At 45.7% G+C, this 25,665-nt stretch overlaps 2 protein-coding genes across 2 annotated transcripts in view; both read right to left on the bottom strand.

The window, feature by feature from the left end:
- Nucleotides 1-25,665, bottom strand: part of tbcb (tubulin folding cofactor B) — a 170,981-nt gene that overhangs the window by 145,307 nt on the left and 9 nt on the right. The gene's annotated exons all lie outside the window — the stretch shown is intronic.
- ttc9b (tetratricopeptide repeat domain 9B) lies at nt 4,606-25,660 on the bottom strand. The gene is made up of 3 exons (XM_069706380.1): nt 25,145-25,660; nt 8,030-8,212; nt 4,606-6,957 (listed from the first exon to the last, which is right to left on the bottom strand). The coding sequence occupies exons 1-3, from the start codon at nt 25,602-25,604 to the stop codon at nt 6,863-6,865; spliced, it is 738 nt and encodes a 245-aa protein (XP_069562481.1). The 5' UTR covers nt 25,605-25,660; the 3' UTR covers nt 4,606-6,862.

Genomic DNA, 25,665 nt, shown 5'->3' with positions numbered 1-25,665 from the left:
GACAAAGGCGCCTGCAGTAGCAGATACAATCCTCTAGATGTCCCCACTGTGGCATATGATGTCATATCTTTCCCCGAGTCTGCTGTGTCTCCCCCCCCCCCCCCCCTCCATGTCACGCGTCCCTGTCGTCGCTCCCTTGACACTGCAGCTGCCACGAAAGGCAGACGAAGGCGCACTCGTGCATTCACCGCAGTGAACAAAACATCCGTCAAGTCGGTTAAAACCCGGAGACCTTCACGGGAAATGTTTCACGTGCCGGTATTTAACACCGGATGTAAAAAGACAGATCCGGACACATCAGCCCGTACAGATGTTCGCGAACGCAAATATCCTCACGCACGCACGCGCGCGCGCGCCGCCGCCGCCGCTCCGGTCCGTCGGTGCGGCCGCCCGCCAATCAAACACCCTTTTTTAGACGCCGGCCAGTTACCTAGCAACCCTGCTTCGCTTCCATGGTTATGCTATTAAAGGCAACGACACTCACACTCTGCGCGGAAACCGGGAACAGAAACGGACGACGGGGCCTGAAAATGAAGTGAGGAAGAGATGGAGAGGTGATAAAAACGCCAAGAGAAAGGATTCAGCGGACACAATCACACAATATGAGTGTTTTCTGTGAGGGAGGCTTTCTTTGTCTTTCCCTATCTGCCTGTATTGTCCTGCTTCACAGCTGTGATGAGTCTCTCATGTTTGTCACCTTCTCTGTTTTTCCCTTCACTGTTTTCTGCAACAGTTGTTGTTGTTGTTGTTTGTTTGTTTTTTTACCATATTTCCTGCTTTTCATCACAAGTCCTCCCTTTTCTTTGGTTGCAGGGAGCTATGCAAATGTTTTATAGGCAGATTCAGGTGGTGACGGTGCTGGCAGGGCTTCAGAGAGGACGGGACAGGATAAAGACAAGTGGACAAAGAGAAGCATACAAATGTGTGTGTGTGTGTTTCTTTCCTGTTCATTTTGGAAGTGAACAACTGAGCAGATTGGTTGCCGGTTGGTGAATCCTCAGATCTGCCCGAAGGACTCTTTCTGCCTTTTACTGAATCCTCATCAGATCATTGAACCACTAACAAAGTTTTATTCTGTAAATACTGAAAATATTAGGGAACAAATCTGGGTAAAGTGATTTAAGGATGTAATACTTGAAAATGTTATAAAAAAAAAAATTAAAAAAAAAAAAAGTTTGACATTCTTTGTGTGAAGAAGAATGTAAAACAATCCTAAATTTAGGATTGAGTTAAGTGGCCTTCCACTAATTTACCACGTCAGAGTCGGTTTATTCAATAAGGACTACTTAAACCATGAAAACAGTTGTGTAATATCTCTGGAGGACCTTCGTTAAGTCTAAAAAAAAAAAAAAAAGAGACTTGGAGGCTACAGGTTTAACAGAAAACCAATAATTACAGCGCACGCTGCATAACATCCACCATCTGATCCCAGCTGGGGGTCTGGGCTGCATCTCAAACTCTCAATCCCCTCGTTTCATCTCTTGTCTCTTTACGAACTGTGCAATGAAGGGGAAAAAATAGGCAAAAAGTCTGAAAGATATGAGCATCTACCAGGCAGTAATGCACTGATGAAAAGATGAGTTGTTATTAGGAAGGAGAGTCATTCTTTATTTTACGCACTACAAACTGCTCATCTCAGCCGAAACTTAGATTTGAACTATTTAGTGAAAGAAACCATCTGACGGCTCTGAAAACGTCGTGACTAAATAAGCTGCCTGAAGAAAAACATCTAATCCAAAGGTCAAATTTAAGAGTTTAACAGTCAGAAACTCGACCGCTTCTTAAGGACTGCGTGTCGCTCGATCAGATTTTGATGAACAGTGAGCGAACAGTCCACCAACTGTGATCCCAGTGTAATTTAAACGTTGCTAAATCCTGATTGGCGCACAGAAGTGTGTGACATCAACTATTTCTCAACGAGCCTCCTCAAGCAGAGTGCACACAAAATGAACCTCCTCACTCGCATGGAGGCTAATGGACAAAATGAGTTTTCAGGCCTTGTCATAATACAATTAAAAAAAAAAAAAAGAGATGTCAAGCTTTATCAAGTCCTTGCCTCCCATCATGCAACTCAAGCTGGGGCCTTTGCATTTCAAACTCCATGTCTCCATTTGTCTTAAACTTCACCTGCAGTAACCCTGATGACAAAACAACATTTCAAACTTTAAAGCCAACATGGACAAAAAAAACAAAAAAATAAGTCCCCTAAGTGCTCAGAAAACGTGATCATTTACAATCCAATAAAGCCGAGCAACCGAATGTGCCGAGATCGCGAAGGATATCGTGTGATATGATTAAAAGCTCTCTGTGGACCTCGAGGTGAGATCACTTTGTCTCTAAAGCGTTATAAAAATAAACAAGAATAATCTGACCCCTTACATAATCTGGTGATGATGAACATGTGAAGTGACTAAAAAAAAAAAAAAAAAAAAAAAAGCTGGAGGACAGAATCTAAAGGGAACTTACAGGTCAACTGCTGTCAAGAGTGACCTGTGAAAATCATCAGAGCTGTCATCTTCATCCTCAGACAATCGTCAGACTTCAGACGCCTCCGGAAGATATATTACAAAACAACCACTGAAATTGGTGGACTGTCCCTTTAAAAGGGCATCGCACTGCCACAACTTTGTCTGAGAGAGTTTAATTTTTTTTTTTTTTTAAATTTTAAGTATTAGAACCGATGCAGGCAGCATTGCCTACATTACCCACAATGCAACTCGATCGCCGCGATTTAGGTGTGTTAATGCCGGCAGCAGCTAATGCAGCCTCAAGTAGATGAGGAGCAGGCCGGCAGACTCACTTCTTTCTTCTGATAAATAAAACCAACCTGTTGTTCCTTTCACTGAAATAAGTTTTCACCACACCACAACAACAGCTCTCCGGTTTGTTTGAAACTTTATTCATAATCTTCATTTACCAATCAATAGTGCATTCCCGGGCTAGCAGTTCAGTAAAACCAGTTATGGAGGCCTGTTGGATGTCGAACGGGTGGAAGGCCTCTCGGTTCGAGGCCAGACCAAAAAAAACGCAGTCCGAGCCTCGACGTCCCCTTCGTGTCAACACGGAAACAAACAGGCTGGAGGCCGGCGGCTGTGAAGAGCAGCTCCGGCACCAGTTCCCTCAGAGTTCTCGTCCACTCCTGCGTTCGCCGGCAGCCTCGCCGTTCGGAAACAGGCGAGCCTGCGGTCGGTCGGTCGGTCGGTCGGTCGGCGTCGGGGTCGAAGGGCACTGCGCGTCCTCCGAGCCGGTCCTGGATCCCTCGACGAGAAGGACATCAACAGAAATACCAACAAATACAGGCACAGTCACAAAGCAGCTCTGTAGAGGAGCTATAGTAAAATTATCTTTTCTATCTCTTGCTTTTCTTTTCCGTTGATGAAGTAATTCAGTAAAGTAAAGCTTTTAACAACCATAAAACTTTCCATTTTTTTTGCAATTTTTTTTGTTGTTGTTGTACATTTGTATCATATTCACAAAAACTACTTTTGACATTTGACAAACATTTACCTCAAATGACATCAAAGTAAAACAGCAAAAATGAACACAGCCAATAGTTGAACTTTTCCGTCTCTTTTTTTTTTGTTGTGCTTTCCGTTTGTTTTCAAAGCTACACTGATGTACAGATCAGGCGGCAGGTTACGCTTACAATAACAGCCTCGGAGGCAGCTCGGTCATTAATCTCCACAAAAAAACCCGTCGGCTGGAAACAATCCCGTTTGATGTGCAGCTAGTTATCCCTAGACGGTCGTAGTACACGTTGAGCCAGAGTGACTTAGCACAGCGAGACAAAAACAAGATGGTGGACCGGTGCCATGGAGAGAGGACCGTCCATGGGGTGGGGGGGTGGGGGGGGGAGAAGAGGGACCTATCCCCGAGAGGCCCGAGGGTGAGGAGCCTCAGCCCAGGCAGCCGTGGAGACCGAGACCTGCAGGTGCCGCCGCTCGCTGCTGACTCATCCCCTCCGGGAAGCCCCGAGCTCCGAGGCGCATCGACAGCGAGGAAGGCTTCTGCATCCCACGCTTCTTCACCGACCAAATCAAACGTCCCGCTCAGTTTTGGACTCCGCCGACTTTGACGGGAGTCTCAAAATTCCAGCAAACTCCAGCAGTCGGGTTCCCGCACCTCGTGGAAAGCCCTCGCAGAACAGCGGGGGCCGTCGGAGCGGCCTGACACGGGCTCCGGTGGCCGCGTGGTTTTGGTAACGGTGGTGGTGGTGTGCGCGAGGGTAAAATGGCTCTAAAGCTCTCTGCGTCTCCGCTGCCACAGCGGAGCGCCGGCTGCTACACCGATGGCCTACTTTTCCCTCCGCTGGAGCCTCTCCGCATCACGCCGGTCTCTTCGCCGTATGGTGCCGTCTCTCCGGAGTCCCCATTGACACACTTAGGTCCCCATTTACCTCATAGCAGGTCAGTGAAATGAGTGGGGAGGCGGGGGAGGAGGGGGAAGGCGGGGGGGGAATCTTCTCCCAGCATCTTTCTTTGATTCGATTTCCTCCTACACCTTTTTTTTGTTTTGTTTTGTTTTGTTTTTTTGAAATTGTTAAGCAGTGGAATTATCGGTCACCTCAGCCAAAGGCAGAAGGTGACCCTAATTTGAACGAACCCCCCCCCCCGGGGAATATTTCAAACTCACTCTACTGCCGCGATCACAGTCCGTCACCACCTTCTGTGTTTGTAAAGGGCGGGGGTAGATAAAACGGAGGTATGAGCAAACATCTCAGCGGCGGCATGCCATGACAGAAAGCAATAGAGCGGATATAATCCCGATCCCAAACATCTGCAGTAACCCTCTGGAGCCGCACGTTGCATGCAAGGAGGCGGGCTCTGCGCCCGAGAAAGAGGAAACTGGGTTTCATGGCGTCAGGGAGGCGGGAAATTCAGGCCATGCTTTTCACAAATGATCAATCCCACCTTCTGCAGAACAGGGCAGGCAGATCTTAAGCCCGTGGTAAAAGCTATTATAAAAGCAATATTTTCGCATTATCAATGGTTCAGCTTCACGAGTCACGAGAGAAGCAGCGGCGGCGTTCGACAGCGTGTGATGGATATCCACAAACCTTAGTGACAGTAGTCTAAAGCTGATGCGGTGTGCTATCTGTCCGTACGGCTCTGTGTTGGAAACGATCTCCAAACACGGAAGTTTTATCTATTAAAATACAATAAACTGTAAGCAGGAGAAATCTCAAATGGTGGGGGGGGGGGGGTCCCTCTTGTTGACGTGCACTAAAGCTGAGTGCTCCGAGATGGCGGTTTGGACCGTCGAGACGGACGTGCGCGACTGTTTCCCCCGCACTAATGCCGCGGAGAGCCTCCGCGGTGTCTTATCGACGTCTGGGAAAGCTTCGGCATTAGCGGTAAAAGGTTGGACCTCCGTTTGGAAATATCAAAGTGTTTCTCGCTGGGAAACTTTCAGAGTGGATCGCCATCCAGCCAGCGAACAGTTGATGGAACTCCGATCTCCTTGGCTATTTTCCGTTGTGACATCATTGACAGAGGGAGGAGGGGGAGGAGGGGGTCGATGGGAAAGAGAGAAAGGTTCTTCCGACAGCCCCGACGACCCGTCGCCGCGACGCACGACCCGGGAGGGGGCTTCGGACAACAGATTCGAGCACACGCCGGTTTCCGCGACAGCGCGCACCCGGCGGCGGCGGGAACCGCCGGAGAATTCTTTTCTCTTTGCCGCACACACGGATGCTGCGAACCGCCGATTGCTGACTACCGAGTGCGACGGCAAATTAAAAACCCTCCCGGCAAGAATAAACAACACTTGAATTAGCCCTTGAATTGGAGAAGAGAAAAAAAAAAAAAAAAAAAAAAGTCTAGAAACTGAAGATACATGGCATCCAAGAAAGGAAAAGTCGAGACAGAAAAGTGACGAGACGAAGCGCAGAGGCAGGCTTTTTCTCTACTGGGTGAAAGGTTTCTGTCCCATCTTAAGGGGCCTGAGCGAGCCCTGTTTGGGTTAGGATGTACAATCAGGTCGGGGCTGCGGTCTTGATATGTGTCTCTCACTCACACACACACACACGCACACGCACACACACACACACACACACACACACACACACACACACACACACACACACATCCCTCACGATCCCCTGCTTCAAACTGCCTGCACACACACACCCCTTCCCCCCTCCCTCACACACACACACACACACACACACACACACACACACACACACACACACACACACACACACACACACGCACGCACACACCCGACCTCCTCCCGGTGTGGTCGAGCTTCCCAGACCCGTGTTCCCCTCAAGAGTTCGAAATAAGACGGACGGAGAGAAGGCAGAGAGAAAAAAAGAGAGAGCAAGAGAGCAGAAACTAAACGCATGTTATGTTTTTAAAACGTTTACTAAATCACGCGAATGTCCATTATTCATATGTATGTTTTGAAGCTCCTTTTTCATTCCACCACCGCGACGGTTTCGTATGAGTATAATACAGCATCTTCCTTGTGGGTTTTTTTTTTTGTGGGTTTTTTTTTTTGTTTCTAATGTTTGCTTGCTGACTGCTTCTAGGGAGAGGAACCACAGCACCTGAGGGAGAGAGGGGGGGAGGAGGGGAGAAGAGGAGGAAGAGGAGGGACGGCAGGAAGACGAGGAACGGGAGGAAGAGGAGGGTAGGTTGCAGACAGCACTTGATATGTGTCACGTTTTTGTCCATCACAGGCGGGCGATTGGGTCTCTTCTGTCTGTGCTGCTGTCAGGACTCAAAAGAGGAGGAAGAGGAGGAGGAGGAGGAGGAGGAGGAGGAAGGGTTGAGGGGGAGGAGGGTGTTCAGCAGAAGGCTGCTCAAAGGGTTAAAGGTCAAGGGGAGGGGGCGGGAGGGGGTGAAAAGGTCGAGGGCTAGCCCTGGGTCTCTTTGCCGCTCTCTCGTTCCCGCTGTCCACTCTTGCTCATTTTCATCTCTGTCAGCTGGATGTATCGCAGCACGTTGGTGTCTGCAATGGAGACAGAAAATATGAGACAGAAAGACAGAAATATTAAAAAGACAAAACAAATTTTTTTTACTTCAATCAGTGCAATCATATTAGGAATTTATGAATTTCTTTCATGAGAGAAAAAAATACAATTATATATATATATATATACATTTTAGGGCAAAAAGGCAAATGCACAAGGCAAAATGTCAACGTTAATAACTGGGGATAGACTACTAATTCATGAAGCTCCACAGTCCGATGTAATGAAGACACAGAGGAAGTTACCTGCATGTACACACACACACACACACACACACACACACACACACACACACACACACACACACACACACACACACACACACACACACACCGAGCTTGTTGACTCGTTCATCAGAGAACAGATGAAGGACTCTGGTGGTGCGGCTGAATTTCCCCCACTGCGGGATTAATAAAGTCAAATCTAATCTAATCTGAACAGCCCGACAGCACGTTTCTCCTCCGCCGTCACCGACTCTGCAGCTCCTCTCCTAAAATGTGACATTTTAGACTGAGTAGTGCAATTTGGGTAAAAAAAAAACAACAAAAAAACCAAAACACAACACTGAAAACAGATTTAAAAAGGTACCGTCCGGAGCTGTTGTTTATTTCCGCCATTAGCAGCAGTGTTGAGTTACTTAAAAAGCGAGTCCTGTTTGTGTTCATCTTTCAAGCATTTTTCCTCCAACCGATTAATGCAGCAACGTGCCAGCAAGGACCGAGAGGAAACCAGGGAGGAGGAAATTCACGAGGAGAAACGTTTAAAATGATGTATTGTATTCTAATTAAGACATGGGGAGTCCAAATGAGTTGGCTTATTAAATATTCATCATTGCAGAATATCAACCTCGTGTAGCTGAAACCCCATTAGTTCCCCTGCAAAGAACATCGCGTAGCACAGGTAGGGAAGTCGGCACTGCGCCTTTAATAATGCATTATGACTAATTATCCAAGTCCCCTGCACACAGATTTGTGTTTCGTAAGTCCACCAAAAACTATAATTGAAGTGATGGTGAAATACCATAACGCGAAGATCCGCGTTGATTCTTACCTGTGGGTTCGCGGTTCTTGGCGTCCCGCAGGTAACGTAGGGCGCATTCATAGTCGCCCAGGTGGTAGAAGGCGATGCCGGCCCGGTACATGGCCTTGAAGTGGTCTCTCTGGTGGCTCAGCACCTTCAGACAGTACTCCTTCACTCTCTCGTAGTTTACCAGCTCGGACTGCAACAGGCACGCTGCAGCGAGAGAGAGGGGGGGGGGGGGAACGGGAAAGTTAAAAATGCTGACACGTCAAATAATGCAAATAAAGGTGCATCACAGATATCCGTCGCGCGGTTTAGATGATGAAAACATCTCATGAGCGAAAACAAAAACAAAAGACAGGGTCTATTTTTTTTGCTTGACATCTCGCTCTGTAACCTTTTAATAGGGGCCCATAATGAAATTCAGCCTCCACAGCTCTTCCTGAGCGCGGCAGCGAGCGGATTATAAATAGCCGGGACTAACGTCTCTCAGCGTAAGAGACCCGAGTGACGACTGAGGCTTGCGGCGAGTCCTCGACCCAGGACTTATCGGATGGCTTGTAAGTACTGAGGGCAGCAGGAGGGAGGAGGAGACGGACGAGGATCGTGCCGAGATCAAGTGACAGCGTGGTGCCGAGATCAAGTGCGCTGAACTTAAACGAGCAGCCGAAAACAGCGCAACGCCGCCGCGCGCGCTCGGAGAGCACGAGACCCGTTTTTGGTTTTCATCGATCCGACGGGTCGCTGCAGCCGCTCTTCTCAGCAGCGCCGGGATCAGCTGAGGTCACCGTAACTTCATTAGTAAAGACGCGCGTGCACGAAGCTTTTAGTCCGACCAGGGCTCTTAAAACGCCCGCTGATGGCTCAGATATCTGATCGCTCAAACACTCAAAAAGGTTTTATTTCCACACACCCTTTTTTTTTTTTTTTTTTTCCCTCCCCATGACTCCTTCCCTTCCTGCCAGTATCTTAATCGATCTGATGATGCATCAAAAGTATTTTCCCCTCTATTCTTTTCTTGTCGCGCAGTCATATCTCGGAAAGCAACCGCCCCCCCCCCCACCCCACCCCGCCCTCCCCTCCTCCCCCCTCACCGATCTGACTCCTGTTTAACCTCCCATTCCTCCCTCTCCCCTCTGCCCTTGACGACCAGACAGCTCTGTGAGCTTGCATGAGTCAGGGACTGTCAAGCTGGGAGGCGGGGTGAGTCAGGAGTGAGAGAGGGGAGGAGGGGGGAGGAGGAGGTGGGGTTAAAGCAGAGAAGAGGTGAGACCTATGGGAGACTACAGGGTGAGGAGAGGAGGAAGAGTGTTAAAAAGCAGTTAGTGACCCTCTACCTGCCACCTCCCCCTACACCTCTGTGTGTGTGTGTGTGTGTGTGTGCGTGTGTGTGCGTGTGTGTGTGTGTGTGTGCGTGTGTGTGCGTGTGTGTGCGTGTGCGCGGCCTTGCTCGTCAACAACTCCACTGCAAACCACTAAATAATTCATTGTGGACATCGGCGGACGAGCAAGTTCAATATCAATCCATGTTTCTGGACGTGTCGAGTCGCTGCCCGAAGAGCTCCTTCTCTTGCATTTCATTTTGAAATTCTAATTCATTCATTCTTTTTTTTTTTTTTTTTTTTTTTAAACCGGTATGTTGTCAACACTCTTCATCATTATCCATAACGTCAATCCGAGCACATTCCCGTAATCAGAATTACTGCGACTCTTCTCAAGAGATACTCTCCAATTTTTTTTTTTCTCCAGATTTTCATTTTGACCTTCTTCCCAATTTTACGGTCGCCACAGAATGAAAATGGAGTAATGCGATAGATTTCTTGATGTGTACATTTCTCAGGCGCGGGCCTTCATCACCGCCGACATTTTGACTCGTCGTAGCAAGAAGACCACGACTTTAAAGACGACTAACGACAGCCCGTGTGTCCCAGAAAAACACGACGTGACCGTGTATCACGTGTGTATCCGGGTTGTTGTTGTTGTTGTTTTTAAGTACTCCGTTTTATGTCTTTGCACATTTTGTTTTTTAGAAATGACATAAAGACTGTAATGATCGCGTGTACATGGATGTGTAAAGTCAGGCTCCATGTAAGAGCAGGCTCGGGATGAAATGCCAAAATGTCATCTGAAAGTCATTTGTTGCCGAAAGGCCTTCGGCGTCATCATCTCCATAATCCTCCAAACACTGAGGGCTCAGACGTGATGAACTGGTGCACTCAAATATTCTCCATTTCTGCCCTTAAAAGTAACATTTCCTGCTCGATTGTTGTCGTATGCGCAATATAAAATCATCAGATGAACGTAAACACTCACAGCTTAATAGTAACACCAGCAAAAGCAAACCTGACAATCCTCTTATTTTCAGCATGATTCAGCGGAGCAGTGAGGTCGAAGCTGTTTGTGAGCTCCATCCATCCATCCATCCCTCCACACATCCCTCCACACACACATCCATCCATCCATCCATCCATCCATCCATCCATCCATCCCTCCCTCCTTCCCTCCCTCTTTCCCTCCATCCATCCATCCATCCCTCTTTCCCTCCATCCATCCATCCATCCATCCATCCATCCATCCATCCATCCATCCATCCATCCATCCATCCCTCCACACATCCCTCCACACATCCATCCATCCATCCATCCATCCATCCATCCCTCTTTCCCCATCCATCCATCCATCCATCCATCCATCCATCCATCCTTCCCTCCCTCCTTCCCTCCATCCATCCATCCATCCCTCATTCACCCATCCATCCACACATCCATCCATCCATCCATCCATCCCTCTTTCCCTCCCTCCATCCATCCATCCATCCATCCATCCCTCCACACATCCATCCATCCATCCACACATCATCCATCCATCCATCCATCCCTCCCTCCATCCATCCATCCATCCATCCATCCATCCATCCATCCATCCCTCTTTCCCTCCATCCATCCATCCCTCTTTCCATCCATCCATCCATCCATCCATCCATCCATCCATCCCTCTTTCCCTCCATCCATCCATCCATCCATCCATCCATCCATCCATCCATCCATCCATCCATCCCTCTTTCCCTCCCTCCCTCCCTCCATCCACCCATCCCTCCCTCCCTCCATCGATCCTCCCACCATCCATCCATCCATCCATCCACCCACCCATCCCTCCCTCCATCCATCCCTCTATCCATCCAGCAGACCTTTCAGAGGATTCGGTTACAGTCCATAATGGCCTAATGGCTGACGCAGCTCACTGGCACTGACACACAAACATAAGCAACACACACACACACACACACACACACACACACACACACACACACACACACACACACACACACACACACACACACACACACACACACACACACACACACAGGTGACTTCAAACGGACAGGAGGGTGTAAGCAAGGGTTCGATTACAACTTCACCACACAAACACACAAGCAGATGATTGGAGTGATCGTACAAATACACACAAAAGCAGCGTGCACAAGTGATGACTGGACGGCCGCGCCCTACTGGCCCATTAGGCGGATGGATGGCATGCCAGAGGAAATGTAGAGTGTGGTGAGCTGCATTAAGGGTGTGATGATGACGGGATGGTCGGAGCAGGCTGGGCAGAGACCTGATAAACACAGCAGAGCGATATCACTGGAGCCAAGGTGTCCTCGTCTCTGAGGGACACGGCCGTATGTGTCGCGTATTACAAGAGAGATGTGGCTGATGGTGCAGTTGATATTTAACAAGACATTTCCGCAACAAAGGAACTCCTCCTCTTTGCTTTTTGTCACGTAAATTACAGGCTAGTTTGACTCTTAATGGCTCGTAGGAACTTATTCAAATAAAAAAAGACAAATGTACTGTTTGGTCACGTGTCACCAAACCGGCCCAGTGTCCCTTCTAATTGTTTTGAGTTGTTTTCAGGTGCAGACATGGCAAGGCAGGAAAAAAAGTTTTAGCTGTTTTTTTGTTTTTTTTTAAAGCGCTAAATGAAACTTAAATGCAGAAAACCAGAACAACCAGGAAGATAAGAGTAGAAAAACAGCAGGAACCAATCTGGCACATGGGTGACGATCAGACCAAGAACACAAGCAAGCAAGACACACTGGTGCCAATTGGAGAATTGGAAACAAGGTGAGATGGGTGTGGGGGTCAGGTGACCAGGATCAGGAGGAACGTCTGAGGACACCTGGTGGGTGAATGAAGTTGAATCTTATGTTTTTTTTTTTTTCTTTTTACTTTCAGTACGCACTGCAACTACCCTTATAAAGTATAGTACTGTTGACATACCGCTGCCATGCACAGATATCGTAGAAGGAGAGACTTCTTAAAGGGATGGAACTGTGCATGTAAGAGATGTCACTGATTATGCAAATTGTGACAAGGGGTAGCAAGTATGTGAACTGAATGTTTTGGGGGTTTAGAACTGATGCTCTGAAATGTTCTGACATTTTTTTTTTAGACAAAATGATCGAGATGAATTGAGAGCCAAAAAGATTTAGGACCTGCGGTTCTTAGAGACACAATCCATCACGTGCACACTCCTCAAATGTCAATGAGCAAGCTACTGAAAGCCCGCCAGCTGCAGGGCTGCTTGGCTGACCCTGCACTTTGACCTCTCTATGGAAGGCAGTTCCTCTTTCACGTCCACAGAGTTTACCCCACGCATGGTTTATTCACTGTTGTTTTGATCCCGAGAAAAAAAATGCATTTTCATGAGCACGTGAGATACGAGGGGACGAATAACGAGACTGAACAAAGGAAACGAGTGTCACGGGCAAGGCAGATAGATTGGACTTAATTAGGGACTTCACGGGGGTGGACAAGGGCAAAGAATGAGCCGAAACGAAGTCCCGAGCGGTGTATCTTTCTCTCTCGGAGCTGGAGAACCAGACAAGACACGGGAAATTGGGAAAATGCTTTTGACAATGTATCTGAACTTGTAAACTCAGAGAAAACCCGACAAGAACAAAGCAGCTGTCGAGCGTGAGGGTGCGAAAACGTGTCTGCCTGTCTCCGCGTGACTGTATGCGTGTGTTTCTGCTGCTTGACTGTGGAAGGAGTGATGATGATGTGGTGAGTGGGAGTGGTTCACACATGCTCAGGAACCCCACTGCTGCACCTGAAGCATCATGTCTGAAAATACAAGAGTCTGCATAGTCGGCGCGCTTTCATTCAGCAGACAGACTGCCGAAGCCTGGGAGGAATAAAAGAGAGAGAGAGAGAGAGAGAGAGAGAGAAAAAAAAAAGAAGACAGGAAGCCCACAAAAGACAAGAGAGACAGGGGGCGAGGGAAGACGGGAGATGAAGACAGAGACGGCACCAAAGAAACTAAATCCAGAAACGGGGGGGGGGGGGGGGGGACGACAATGACCGAATTTCGGTAGGAGAGGCACAGAGGACGAGGGGAGAGTGATAAATGTAGGAGGAAGCAGACAAGAGAAAGTGTGAAAGTGCTTCCTTTTTTTTTGTGCTTCTTTGTCTATCACTTTCCTTTTTTTTTTTTTTCTTTCTTCTGCTGTCCGATGTAAAGTGTCTCCTATGCTGCTTCCTTTTCTTTCTCTACGTCCCTCTCCATCACACCGGTCGCGACACCACGGCACCGGTTAATTTATAGCCGCCGGTGGCCCTGGTGATTAGTCTGCTGTCCATCACCTTGTAATTAGTTCTCCGGGATGATAACGACAGACGGAGAGACCCCATCGCTCTCACCGACACTCTCACAGTGACAGAGACACGCTCCTCATTTTCCCCCCGGAAATTCTCTACGACGGCCTCCATCTTCGACCTACGTCCTTTGCTCCTCCGTTATCTTCCCGCATGTTCCCCTCATCGCCTCAAAGCCCTTCTCTCACCTCCCACTGCATCAACTGTTGTCTGTTTGTAAATGTCACAACAGATTTATTTAAAGACACACACAAAAAAAAAACCCACACAAAAAAACCTCCACAGTCATCATAGAATTGCCTCCTCACACGTTATATTCTGGAGCAAAATCCGATCTGGCACCACGGCTCTCGGACAGTGAGACCGGTCTCTGCGGGCCCACTAACAATAGCTCCACCCGAAGCGTTGTCAGTAAATGCCTCTTGTTGTTATTGAGTGGGACAGGACTACAGATTCTAGCTCGCTTCATCACAAAGGTCCGTCGTCTGCGCTGACGTGACACAGCATTTACTCCACCTTCACCAGCCACCACCCACAGTATCATATGTCTTTTCAGCGTGTGGACCGCCCCTTTCTTTCCTCTTCCTGCACCTCTGTCTGTCCCGTTTTAGTTTTCATTTTGAATCCCGCATTTCACAGTGGGTGTACTGTTTGTACTTTTTGGGATTGTCAGAAAACTGAAGTATTGGTTTTGCACATACAGTAACGCACAAACGTTTGTGTAACTAACTTTCATTTTTGCATGTTCGGTGTTTTTTTTTCCGACTTGTCTGTGTTTTGTTCTTTCTGGTCTGCTTGTGGTGCTGTAATGATACATGCCTCTTGGGATCAAGTTTGATTTGATCATCTCTCATCTTATCTTTTTTTGGGGGGAATTTTAGAAGAAGCTGTTCTCCCCACTGTGCACCAGATGATGAGAGTTTAAGAGCACGTTGGGTGGCTGTTTAATGTCATTAAAAATGTGACAAGGAATATAAAGCAGGCTCTTTTCCTCAGAGGAAATATACATAATGACTGCTGTGATTTATTATTACGCTGCGACGATAGTAGCTCATCTTGTCATCAAATAACATTTTAAAATAAGAGGAGCAGATGATCTCTTTGATTGTGTGTCACGGAGAAGATGAATGCAGCTCCATATGGTGTCAAAAAAAAAAAAAATCGTAATTGCTAACTCTTATGGTTGATGTTTGACTGTGTCTCTGAGGCCTCCGGGCTCCTCTATGCGAGTCAGAAATGTAGAGTTCTGGGTCGCCTGAGACTCTGTGTCGAGGTCGAGTGTTGGAAGGGTTGAGAATTCATGTGTTTGGAGCACATTCAGGTGAAGACACTTGAGTACTCATACACTCTGTATACTACGTGACTTGGCTCAAAGGACTCGTCTAACGTTTTTGGGGGTTTACGATTTCTCGCTTTCTTGCCAAGAGTTTGATGTGACGATTGACATTACTCTCATAAATGTCTATTAAATGTAAGGTCGCAGCCAGCAGCCTGTTAACTTGGCTTATGCTGAGTTCATGGCCACGTCATCCATCCTGTAACGACAGGCAAATGATGTTCACATTAGCCTCCTCGTTATTCTGACCATATTTTTCTCCAATGTCTCTCACTTGGTGAAAAGAGCTGCTGAAGTGTCGACTGTTTGAAAAATGGCTGCAGAGTGTAAATCTTTAAAAAAAATAAAAAATAAAAAAACAATTTGTTACTGTTGGTCAGAGCCAGGCTTGCTGCTTCTTGCCATTTCCAGTCTTTATGCTGAGCGAAGTTAACCGACCGCTGGCCTTATATGTAGCGGTAATGAGCATTTTATCTAACTCTCATTAAAAAAAGTGAAATGGCCTAATTTTCCAATTGTAAAAATGTTCCTCTAGAAATCCTCGTTTGTCTTTACATTGCTAACTCGAGAGCATTTGTCGGGCCCCTCCTGGCCTGCCGGTCCACCCCCCCCCCTCCCCCTAACACTGACACAGCCTGCTGTATCGGGAAACCGCTGTTACATCAAACACATTCGCATGGATTACCCACCATGCAACATTGATCCTGGGAGTGAAGGGAAATCAAATAATCAGATTATTCTGTTTGATATCACAGAGAGCAAAGTGCACGGAGAAGAGGAGCCTCTAAAATCCACTCCTCTTGTGGTTCAATGTTGGAGGTCTGACACTGTTTCAGAGAGAGAGAGGAGATCCTTCACCTCGAGAGATGACTTCACTTGTCTCCTCGCTACATTTCTACCACACACCCTTGTCCTCAAACCCCAACTCATGCATCAGAAATGTCTCGCTGTGCCCGTCTTCCTCTTTACTCCGTCAGTTTGCAACCTCTTACATTATTCCGCTCTCCTAAAATAGTCGCTGACTCAGGATTAATACTCATCTACTTAAATATTTATACAAGTGAGGAAGCTATCTTGTCGATGACTTCACCCAGATGAAATCATTTAATGTTCTCCACTGCACGATACAATTTCCTCTTGTCTGTGATACTAGAGGTGGGTCTTGGTGTTTTGATGATCATGCTGCTAGGATTTCATTTAGATCATTTCTGCTGATACATATTTTTATTCTCAAGTGTCTAAGGGCCTCATGATGAGCCAGGATTTTCTGTTATTTTTACTATCCTGAGTAAAAACAGGCCTTCAAAATAGCAGATAAGTGCCGTTTAATAAAGCATAAAAGAGACTTTTATTGAGGTTATATTTGTAGCTGAACTCCCTGACAGGGATATAATTTTGTTGTGGCCGGTCGCCAGCCCATTATGGGATTGGTGATGTCATCTGTGGACATAGAGCAGACGCTTGTCTTGAGCTCAGGCGATCTTCGGCTACTGTCTTCTGCTGCTGTCAAACACATTGCTGCTATTAAGTCGGACCAAACAGCCTCAAGTCAAATATTGTCCAGTCCAATCCAACCTATATTTGATAACATTGATCCACTGCCTGTATATTTCCTCTTTTTTTTTTTTTTTTTTTTAGATAATATATGGCTGTGAGAACCACACTCTGTGCATTAGAGTAGTTACAAGACAGATGACAGACATGGAAAGAGTCCGGCTTTATCTGTGAGGTAGTGGAGCTTTTTCCACTCAGTAGCTGAAGTACATTAATGGTTCCATAGTATCTAAGAATGAAACAGGCACATGCCGGCAGCCAGTCGTGTTTAGAAAACACCCGGAGATCATTCAGCAGTAGAGAATATGGATCGGGACATAGCCGAAACAGTTCGGACCATCCAGTGCCGAGCAGTCGTTATGGAGCACCAGAGATATAATGGGAAAGAAATTCAGCGCTGGACTTATGCACTGGGTCCAGACCGCCCACGGCACTCTGTCTGCCCACCCTGAATGACGGGGACGCAGAGAGAAAGCTGCAGTAAAGACACACAGGGTCGCTAAATGACTTTATGGATTTTTTTTTTTAATGGTCCATTGGCAACCCGCTGGGATTTGACACAGATTCCCAAAGGCCAGAACCTCCCAGAGCACTCAGGGACAGACGTTTCACAACAGAGAGACGTAACTGGTACAGTAATAACACATGCAATAATTGTGAATATTGCCCGAGATATGCAGTGTTGCAGTGGCAGATTTGCACATCATAGAAGAGTGGATTATTTGCTATGACGAAGTTCTGCGCTCTCAAGTTGTCCTTCTAGTTAGTATTAATTACAGTGGCTTTAAGATTCAAGCTTCAACTCTAAATGTTGCTTCTTAATTTTATTTTTCTTAAATTTGTGACAGTACTGACTAGAATCTAATCTGGCAAACCTAGGTCACTGAGCATCCCCCTCAGTGCTGGATCAGCAAAACAGGCTCAACACAACCTTTACATTTCACCGCCGTCACAAACAGGGTTAACAAGGACAAGTTTTCAATGTCAACCTCCGGCAGTGCACGTAATAAAGCATTCAGTGTCAGGCGGGAGCAGGCTGAGTAAGGAGAGCTCAGATCTTACATTACATTTCATTTAGCTGACGCTTTTATCCAAAGCGACTTACAATAAGTACATTTCAAACAAATTCAGAACAACAACAATCAAGAAAGTACAATTTTCTTCAAGATACCAAGAGACCAACGCGGCTTCTTTTTTTTTTTTTTTCAGCGCGGAGCTCTGCGGATAAATATAAACAGTGAATTGGTCTACTCCGCACTGTCCACTGGAGCAGGGGGTGTTAGATATGCGCAAATAGCTTCAGCAAATTCTCATTACTGATGGCTTACAGAGGATGAATATTCTGCATTTCTCTATCTCTGCCTTGCTATTGCTCTCCCTCCCTCCCTCCCTCCCTGAGGGTGTCAGTAAAGGGTATGTGTTTCACTTTACTCTCAGCTGATGCCATGACTTTTAACTACAGACTAAAAAAAAACTTTGACGGGCACATTCAATTTATTCATTATTTCCCACAACTGTCAGTCCATCGCAAAGAAGACTGCATTGTAAAAATTTTAAAGCACACACACATCACATACAACACAAACACATGGTTACAAGAAGAGGTTTAATAATAAATCCCTGCGGTGTCTGCATATTGTGATAGTTGTAATTCTGCCAAATACACAGATTTCTTTCCTTCAATCTTTTTTCCAATGTGGCAGTGCCGTGCAGTAATCGTATTTCTGGCAGATCTGAAACCCCCGTTTGGTTTATCAAATATCTGCAACTATCTGCAATGTGCATCACGTTTAGTGCTAATTATCAATAAAGTAACACAATAAACTAAGATGGGGAACATGGAAAACATTAAAAGTTCTGCTGTGGTCTTCTTTATTCACTCCTGGTTTGATTCTGTTTGTTTTGTGGCCTTTTGAACTCCTTCACTTCCTATTTTAACAATGCGTGGGCTCACACTGTTTTCTGTTCTGTTGTTCTGACTTTATTCTATGTAAGCTTGAAGCCTGCAACTGTGCCATGTATTAATTATAATTATAATTATAGTAATTACAATTAAAAAAACTTTGCCTTCAGACTCTCTTCTTTCCTGTTCTTTTCCTGCCTCTCTGTCCATCGCTCCCTGCCTGCCCTGCTTCCTTTTCTTCCTGACAAATGACTGAATCTTATTTACTCTTGTGACAGGAGTCATCTGGACCTGTCAGGCCTGTAATATAAATCAGTTTGGTCTGAATTGGATTTCTCGGTACAATGGGGAAGGGGGGTGGGGTATCAACAAAACAGTCAGCAGTCCTGAAAGCAGTCCCTTCACTACTTCATAGAGGTCAAATATTTTCCTCGTCTCCTTCCCCACTTGTCACTCTCCGTTACCGCCGCCCCCCCCTCCCCTCCCTCTTCTGTTTTATAATCCCATCATATTAAAGAGTTCTGTCCAGTTTCTCGTGCTCCCTTGGTTTTCCTCCCTCCCCGTTTGCACCTATTCATCTCTTTCTGCTGACTCAGAAAGAGATTTCTGAGTTCCCCCCCACCCCCATCCTCCAAATCCCTATCGGTAAGCTGAGAGGTAATTCAGAGGTACGGTGTGAGGTGAATGGTACAGTGGAGGGAGTGCCGGTCGTACCCCTGACAGCAACGGCACGCCATCTGCAGCTCTGGCACTCGACATCCTCACGGCACTGCTCTGGCCATTTCTCCAATGGCAGACGTACATGCACAGAGGGAGGGACAATACACCAACCAAACCTCCCCCCATCCCCGTTATAACCCCTGGCACCTCTCCCCCTACATCCTCCTACAGTACCAGCACATTGATGGCACATTTCTTCTCTCCAAAGCACCGAGCGAGTCCACTCCCAAGTGCTTATACAAGGCTGCTTTCTGCTCGTATTGACCGCTCTTTCGTACATTTCTCTCCCCCTCCCTCCCCCCATCTACTTTCCTCCTCACCCTCATCAGATTTTTCTCTCAGGAGTTGGTGGAGACCAAAGACAGAGCTAAAATAGAGCGATACTCACCAGCCATCGATGAATCCTAATGTTGCGTAATTTCTGCTGGAAGTGTAAGTCCACCATTTGATAACATGTTCACCATATCAAATGAAATGGTGATAATCCCCTTTTTCAACCAAGTGATCTAAAAAATTCAGTAAATGCATCAATGAAATTGATGTCTTGGACCGTTATCACAGCTAAGCATAACTAAGATTTGTCTCCACTGGACAAGAACATTGTTTAGATCCTGTAGAGTACAGGAAGGACAATCACTTAAATCCTCAGGGACAGACACTTCAGATCCAGAAGGTTTTCATCCTTACAAATATATTCACTTCTTTCTTTTCATTTTAAATTGGCATATTTACAGTTAAATTTAAAGTTAAATTGAAATGAACATGTTCTCCCCAGCAAAATAGTGAGTTTGTAAGTTCAGGTCTTATTTTCATCAGCAAATAGATCAGCTGATTTTTTTTTTTTTTTTTTTTCCCTGCATGAAATGCTAAATCATTTGGTCTATGATATATCAGAAAATATTTTTTTTTAAATGCACATTGCCAATTTCCAGAATGCATGTTGACAAAAGATGGTATATATTCGGGTTGCTATCATAGAAAAGGAACATTTGGGTGAATTTTACCTCAAAAATGAGCTAAATGACTGATCAGTTACTAAACGTTTAAATGTATCTGCAACTAACATCAGCTTTAAAGGAGTTTTAATTAACCAGGCTGTCACTTTGAAGTTATACCACCCTAACCGCAGCTTGTATCTATATTTAAACACATTTTATTTTTTCTCTACACAGGAAATTATGAGTCAAGAGATTATTTTTGGGTAAACAGTCAAGGGGGCATGACATGAAATAAACTATCGCAGCACAGCAGGTCTCTACAAACACCAAACGTTAGCTCACTTGTCCATAACCTGTCAGCAAATGTCTTAACAAGATTAAATCATCTTTTATAGTTACGGCTTCTGCATATAAATACTAAAAAAAATCGATTGTTTTGCTTGTTGTTCGAGTTGAAAAGACAATTTGTGTTTTTATGTTCATTTCTTTAAAAAAAAAAAAAAAAAAAATGTAATGTGACGAGTGGGTGGAATTTTCTGGATCATCATCATGGTAAGCAGAGCAACTGTGAGTGGCAGCAGCTGAACAAAAAGGTGGCTGGTGTTACGAAACAAACAATTTCACTCCCTCCCTCCTTCTGCATTTCACCTAAGGCTGTGACTTATGACTCATTCGCAGATTGAGCCAGTCAGGAGGAACAAAAGGAGATCCCAGGCAGAGATCAGAGCGAGCAGGAGTTAATGAAAAGTCAGACCGATCCCTCTCACAACAGCATCACACCATCCCAGAGTTTTATTCTCTGTACATTTGAACCAATTAAAAGTTACTACAGCCCTCAGCTAGTTGCCATAGGTCTGTCTCTTTTAGGAAACTGCTATTCCTGTTGTTGAAAGTGCTTCTTCGTGATCAATATCAGGAAAAAGAGCAAACAAACTGCAGTCGCATCTGTTATTTCTGTATGTGCCTCACGGGGTGTTTGTGGTGGGTGGATGGATGGATGGCTGAGGAGGGTTGGCAGGCAGTCTGCATCTGGCAAACGTGTTGCACCACTGTGAACTGCGACAGACGCAGACGGTGGTATAACCCATTTAGAGACAGCCCTACAGGGACACACAGACACGGGTCCCCTTAACAAGGCCAGCAAATAGGACATTCATCATCCATGTCGTTCTGTTTGACAGAATCAGGTGACGCTACTGTTGCCGCTGATACTTACTTTTCTTAACTCACATTAACGTCTCAATATGAAGTTAAAAACTAACAACATCTCTTTCATTTCTAAATCTTTCTCTTTGTCAAAAATACTTTCAGTCTCTCTCTGCTCTTTTCTGTTATCTCTAATCAGCCTACATCTTCTCATCTCGTGTTTTGTTTTGTTTTGTTTATCTCAGCTGGAGTCACTCCAACATCAAAGTCCAGCAGCGACTACTCCACTGTTGTCCTAGCTTTATGCGATGCATGTTGTCGCTTCACAATGGTGGACGTAGGGACCCACAGTCATTAAAAGTGATGGTGGAGAGTGGTTTGGCCAGGACTTTAACGCCACCTGTGTGCCCATGTACTTATTAAATGATGTTAACGGTCTGGAATCTCCTCACACGGCCTCTCCTTAAATGAAGCTTACAATGCGTACAGTCTGTGAAGTCACATATTTTGGCTTGCCTGTGGATGTCAGCAGAAGGGTCTGCAAAGAAAACTAGACTAACTAAACTGGGGCAGATACGGGAATTCATGTCACACGGACCATGCGGGCATGGAAAGCAGGAATTGGCCCTTATTTTGACTGACAGAAGATAGAAGTAAAAGTAGAAAAATCACACAACAACACTACAACACAAAACACTGCAATAGAAGAAAAAGTTCTTAATTTCAAATGTTTTTAGAGTAAAATACAAAAGACGCAGTAGTAGTGGTGGTAGGGACTGCAATTCATGAATATTTACATTGTCCAAAAAGATAAACAGGTTAAGTTTTTAAATTGAATGCTTTGTCCAAATCCTCAACGTATTCAGTTTACTGCCACATAATACAAAAGAAAGCAGGAAATCTCCACAAATAAGCTGCTAAAACCAGAAAATATTTGTGATTTTGTGATTGAGATATGATTTATATAATATTGAAAATAGTTAACAATTATAGACTAAAAAGATAGACACTTAATGTGGAAAATGACCACTGTGATAGGTAATATTATCGTTTTGTTACTGTTCATGTTGGAGCTCATTTGAACTATTTCATAAACAGTTGGTAGTTCAATCCATAATATTGCATCATCGTTTCTTCGCGCACCCACACACACACACGCACACACACACACACACACACACACACACACACACACACACACACATGCTGACACGCGATCACTCTCACACGTGTGACTGGTTCTGCTTGCTTGATGCTCTTCTGTCATATGTCAGAGCCAATGTCAGCTGACCAATCAAGTGGCAGCTCCTCACTCATAACCACGGTGACCACCGTCTGCCCAGCAGAACTCTGGGTAACCAGGTGGAGCCGCCCAACAGAGCCTCTCTTGCAGAAGAGATCCCTAATCTCAGTGAGATTTCCTGGTTGAATTAAGGTCTTTTTGATTGACTCAAGTATTCAAATTACATGTCAAAGCCTGAGAGAGAGTTGATATTCTGTAATCAACCAATACACATGTTTATCAAATCACTGTCTTCCAAGAGTAAAACACATTATTGTGGCTCTGTCCAAAAATGCTCATTTACTATATAGTACACTACATTTAGTGCAAGTGTAATGTCCATTTACACAACTTTTTTTTTTATACAGTAAATGAATGTTTTATAGAAGCAAAAATGACCATTGCGCAACTCAGCGATGGCACACCAAGGTTGAAGCAGGGTTTCTTTTGTGCGTGTGGAGCAGCAGTGAGAGGGAGGGCAAGAGCAGTATTAATACAACAACAGGGAAAAGGCCCGGGGATGGTTGCCATGGTAAATATGCCCCCTGTCGTGTGCCCACAGTCCACCGTCCTCCCCCCTCTATTCCACTGCTCCCCGCTCTTCCTCACTGTGCCAGTTTTTCTTCTCTTATTCCACTCTAAATGACTTCCTTTCTCGCCTTCTGTTCCACCATCTCTCCCGTTTCCTCCTTCCTCTTCCATACTCTAATTTTTCCTCCCATTTTTCACCCTCCCCCCATCCCCCATCCCCCATCCTTCATTCACGCCACAGTGGCCTCCCTACAGGCTCCAGACAGGTTTCCGAATGTTGCGCAGAGCAAGCGACCTTCGGTGCATCACGGCAGGCTGACCGGGGCCGCGACGAAGCACAACACCACCACCGCTCGCTGCCACCATCATGCCACGCTCATGGCCAAAAATCACAACATTCACAGAGGTTACGGTGTCTTACAGGCAACGTGATATAGCTGCTGTCGCGCCGGAGTGCCTCATTAAACACTATCATCATCAATTCCCTCTGGATGTCAGCATTCATCAGGATCTGCTGTTCACCGTAACCACAGTTTTAAATCACATCAAAGCTCGGCGGTATCATGACCATTACTGTGCTTACTCGATTTTACCGTGATACACGATGTTATTGACTAAATTAACAGCACAAAACACAACCCAGCAATCCAGTGAGAAGGACGGTCGCTATTAGATAATTGATTGATTGATGAGCCAACTCATTCATGTCATTGTGAGGGTGGTGAAACATGGGGAAAGATCATCAAAAGACCTTACTTCAGGATCTTAATCATAAAGTTTCCCTCTTGACTTTGGGAACATTAATTTGTGGTTTAATGTCTACTTAACTGTTGAAATTCACAAGAATGGTCAAAAGATCTGGAAAAAGAAGTAAGAGAGCTATGCAAATGTGATATTATGGTCTGACATCATCAATAAGTTGTTGTAATGTCATCTTTAGTTTTTGTGTTATTGATGGTTCTGCAAAATTATACAACCAAAAACAATTAAATGTATTTTTATACTGTAATATGTGACATTTTGTAATGTGTTGTGGGTTTAGTGCATGTCATTAAATAAATGTTACTTTAGAATATCAATCTGAAACTATTAAGTGATGAATAGATCAATGAATTGTCAGGAAATAACCCGGCAACTATTCTGATGACTGTTAAATTATTTAAGTAATTTTCCACGCAACAAAGCCAACAATTTGCTTAGTTTGCAGTTTGTGACCGTTTAAGACCATTTTCTGAATATCTCTAAGTTTTGGACGGGAAAAAACAAAACGGGAGACGTCATCTTGCGATAGACACTATTCCATTTTTTTCTGGCATTTTAAAGACGAAATGGTGAATTGAGGAAAATAAACAATGAAAAAATAATCACTAATGGCTGCTCTAATTTAATTAGTTTAACACGTATATTTGTTCTCTTTACAGCATATGAACACTAGCATGAAGGAACTGAATGCAGTAACTGGAGTACATGGAGCAGTAATGAGGAGCACAGTCAACACAGCCTTACATCATCTGTGTCCTCAGACCCGACCTGAAATGTTGTTACAACACGACCGCGTGGTGAAAACATTATGGCCCTGATTTTACTTCTTTTATTGTCTTTTTTTTTTTTTTCACACTTACACAGTTAGAGGACCACATCTACAAATGAAACGTTGATGAAGCCTGAATGTGCTATAAAGAAATAGCAGCCAAACCACTTAAAAGGCTTTGTTAGAGCCTGGGATTGGCATGGCAACGACAGGATGTGTTAATTTAACATTGTGACATTTCTCTGTAATGGCTGGCAAATGGCCTCTCTGGGTTAAATAAGACACGGATCCCTTCACATTCTTCAATAAACAAGCACAATTTGTCCAACACACACACACACACACACACACACTAACCATCTGCGTCTCTACAGCACCGGTGATATCTCACCTGCCCCTGCACGAGGAACCAGCACCTGCACAAATGACTTCAGCCCACTGGCTCGTGTGAACCGGGTGAACCGGAACGAACAACGGTGTCAGCAGCACTTTCGAGGCCACCGAGGTCGGGGTGTTTTGTGCAGGTGTACCGGCCGGCGCCGCTCACCTGTCAGGCTGTCGTAGCACTCGATCTCGGTGTTCTCCACGGCTCTCCGCTGCTCCTCGGTCAGCTTGGCGGCGGCTTGATTCAGCAGGTTGACCTCGGATCCCGTCGTCCCGTCAACAACATGCACCCCTTTGAGCTGCAGCAGCGCCCGGTGGTATTTGCCTATCGCCTCCCGAAATTTCTTCTCCTTGTAGCAGCGATGACCCTCCGCCTTGAAGTCGATGGCTTTCTGGATCTTCGCCTCCATCTCCATCTCAGCCGAGCCGGCTCGACACCCGCCTCCGTCTCCTCCGGCGGCCGCCGCCAGACTCCGGCCGCCGGTTTCCGGGTAGCTTTTGAGGCTCTTTATCTGGTGTTGTTTGGCTTCCATGTCTCTCAGTGGAAGCGTCTGGAGCGGGCCATGACGCTCGGACACGAAGGTGCGTTTTGTTGGGGAGGACCGGACCAGCGTGCTGTGCATAAATGGACGCGGGGACGGGGCGGCAGAAGACGGCTGGAACCGGAGAGACGACGAGCCTCGG

This window comes from Brachyistius frenatus, unplaced genomic scaffold (assembly GCF_029030835.1).
Source record: "Brachyistius frenatus isolate BFR_SWC_R1_liver_20210118 unplaced genomic scaffold, ASM2903083v1 Contig_62, whole genome shotgun sequence".
Classification (NCBI taxonomy): domain Eukaryota; kingdom Metazoa; phylum Chordata; class Actinopteri; family Embiotocidae; genus Brachyistius; species Brachyistius frenatus.
The sequence above is the reverse complement of the archived record's forward strand: the minus strand, read 5'-3'. Positions and strand labels throughout refer to the sequence as shown.

What these genes read in the sequence shown, in the direction of transcription:
- ttc9b (XM_069706380.1), bottom strand. Translation starts at nt 25,604, where the DNA reads ATGCACAGCACGCTGGTCCGGTCCTCCCCAACAAAACGCACCTTCGTG. An exon ending in GTGCTACGACAGCCTGACAG is followed by an intron (nt 8,213 to 25,144) that starts GTGAGCGGCGCC and finishes CTCTCGCTGCAG; the next exon opens with CGTGCCTGTTGCAGTCCGAG. An exon ending in CAAGAACCGCGAACCCACAG is followed by an intron (nt 6,958 to 8,029) that starts GTAAGAATCAAC and finishes TCTCCATTGCAG; the next exon opens with ACACCAACGTGCTGCGATAC.